The 2004-nt window shown below is 38.1% G+C and overlaps 1 protein-coding gene across 1 annotated transcript in view; it reads right to left on the bottom strand.

Annotated features, from left to right (window-relative positions):
- LOC104807139 overlaps positions 1 to 2004 on the bottom strand; it is a 4141-nt gene that overhangs the window by 1790 nt on the left and 347 nt on the right. Inside the window, exons 2-6 of the mRNA XM_010532257.1 lie at positions 1398 to 1468; positions 1075 to 1152; positions 817 to 892; positions 371 to 435; positions 133 to 234 (exon numbers count right to left, since the gene is read on the bottom strand). Of these exons, the coding sequence (XP_010530559.1) occupies positions 133 to 234; positions 371 to 435; positions 817 to 892; positions 1075 to 1152; positions 1398 to 1468 (392 nt within the window). The remainder of the gene's footprint in view (positions 1 to 132; positions 235 to 370; positions 436 to 816; positions 893 to 1074; positions 1153 to 1397; positions 1469 to 2004) is intronic.

The following is a 2004-nucleotide window of genomic DNA, read 5'->3' as shown; positions in this document are numbered from 1 at the left end:
AGACTTTGGGTTCTTACATTGAGAGAATATGCTCTTTTGCCTCGAGCCTTCTTTAACTTCCAAGGGAAAAAGGCACGTTTAGCATTCCAGTACTAAAGAGGCTAGAGAAGAAATAGGGACTGAAGAACTTACCGAAATCGAGGAGTAGACACCCTCAAGCTGTTTGGCGATATTATTACATGCATCAGATAAACTCCGCCTTGTTCCAAACATGAAATCTGCAAGTTTCCATCCCTGAAAACGTTCCAGAAGACAGAATCAGATTGAGAGGATCAGCAATCAAGAAGCCATTGAAAAGAAATTCAATTTCCGTAACTCTTGGTTGGTGACAAGCATTCCAAGTGAACTTTAGATAGTGTGACGAGATTACCTTCCACCACACATATCCATAGCCTACCACTGCAATTACAATGACTACACCATAATTTCTACCACCTGCAGAGGACAAGTGTCAAGATTCTCTTGAGCTTAACATTAAAAAATGATGTATAAAAGCATGGAAAGAAAAGGCCATGGACGTGAAAACATTGCTGTGTTGTTTAGGACAAAAAAAAAAATAGAACCTGAAGGCACATGTCACTAAGAAGAGAAAAACTCAAAAGAGGCATCAAAACTAACCAGGAAAACAAAAGTAAATATTTAAGATTGAACGACTAAGGTTCCATTACATTGCTTCATATCAATAATGGGTGCTCTGTTATTTGACACCAATAGACAGTAATAGGTACATTCAGCACATAAGTTGCGCAGGTAAAGAGAGCAGCAGAAGAAAATAATTCCCCCAGGCTACAACATAAAAGCAGAAATTGAAGAGACCTGATCCACCCGTAGAAACAATGGTGATAGATCTGTTTGACGCCAACAATTGCAATTCCTGCCTTAGACTGTTCACCTGTAAATGAGAATATCTCATGGCCATAAGAAAGCAGTATAGTTGTAATAATCAAAACAGTGATTCAGTATTGAGAAAGATATAACCTCAAGTCATTCAATGAGTCGTAAAACTATCTTACAAGCTATACCAATTACCGAATAGCACATGACACCAACGATGAGACTAATGTTCAAACTAACCTGCGCCAAAAGGGTATCACTGTGAGGCTTCTTTGCCGGTTTGGCTGGTTCGTCTTGTTTTAGTTGCCTTAACACAATCTGTCAAGAGCAGAAAACCATTATGACACTTTGCCAAAACAGCATTATGCACTCTAATCTTCAGAATATACATGAAATGGAATAAATCAAAGAACCAGAAAGAAGCGAGAACCACTAGAACAAAGTGACTGTAATATATTTACACCCATCAACAATGAAAATCTCAACATTCTGTCTAAGTTCACAACCAGTTCATGCTTCACACTAAATCACGGGTATCCAACTCGGTCATTTCTGTGGAGTACCTTGAATGCACCCGAGATGAAACTTGAAACATCCAGCAAACCTTCTTTTGCAATAACTGAGCCGACAAGACCTGACCGAACATAAGAACAACATACTTTTGGTGAATTAAAATGAACAATAAGCATACATACACAAACACATCCGTGCAGAAATTTGACATATCAAAACAAACTGCTGATTGAAGCAATGCCATAAGCTAAGGGTAGATAATCATCATAACCAGATACTGAAATCAGAAAACAACACCTTAACCAAGATTCTTCAATTGCAAGTACTGTACGAATCATCCATAGTATATAAAGAACATGCACAAAACTACAAAAGGAACCATTTATGCAATTAGAACCACCTTTACGATAAATTCGATACCCAAATCCTTTGGAGCTGAGATAAAAGCAGCGTCCATAATCTAGTCTGAATCAAATACGCATACGCTATGGGATAAAATATTGACATAGCCATCAGATTGAAACATCAAACACCTCGAAAGTCCGCTGATGAACAGTCAATTATAAGAGAAGAGAACCAAAAGGACACTGATTTTTCCACATAAATCGATGGTTTATCGAAAACCCTAGTTCCTCCCCCACTTATCATCACGACGCT

This window comes from Tarenaya hassleriana, unplaced genomic scaffold, assembly GCF_000463585.1.
Source record: "Tarenaya hassleriana unplaced genomic scaffold, ASM46358v1 Cleome128, whole genome shotgun sequence".
In the NCBI taxonomy this organism is placed as follows: domain Eukaryota; kingdom Viridiplantae; phylum Streptophyta; class Magnoliopsida; order Brassicales; family Cleomaceae; genus Tarenaya; species Tarenaya hassleriana.
The sequence above is the reverse complement of the archived record's forward strand: the minus strand, read 5'-3'. Positions and strand labels throughout refer to the sequence as shown.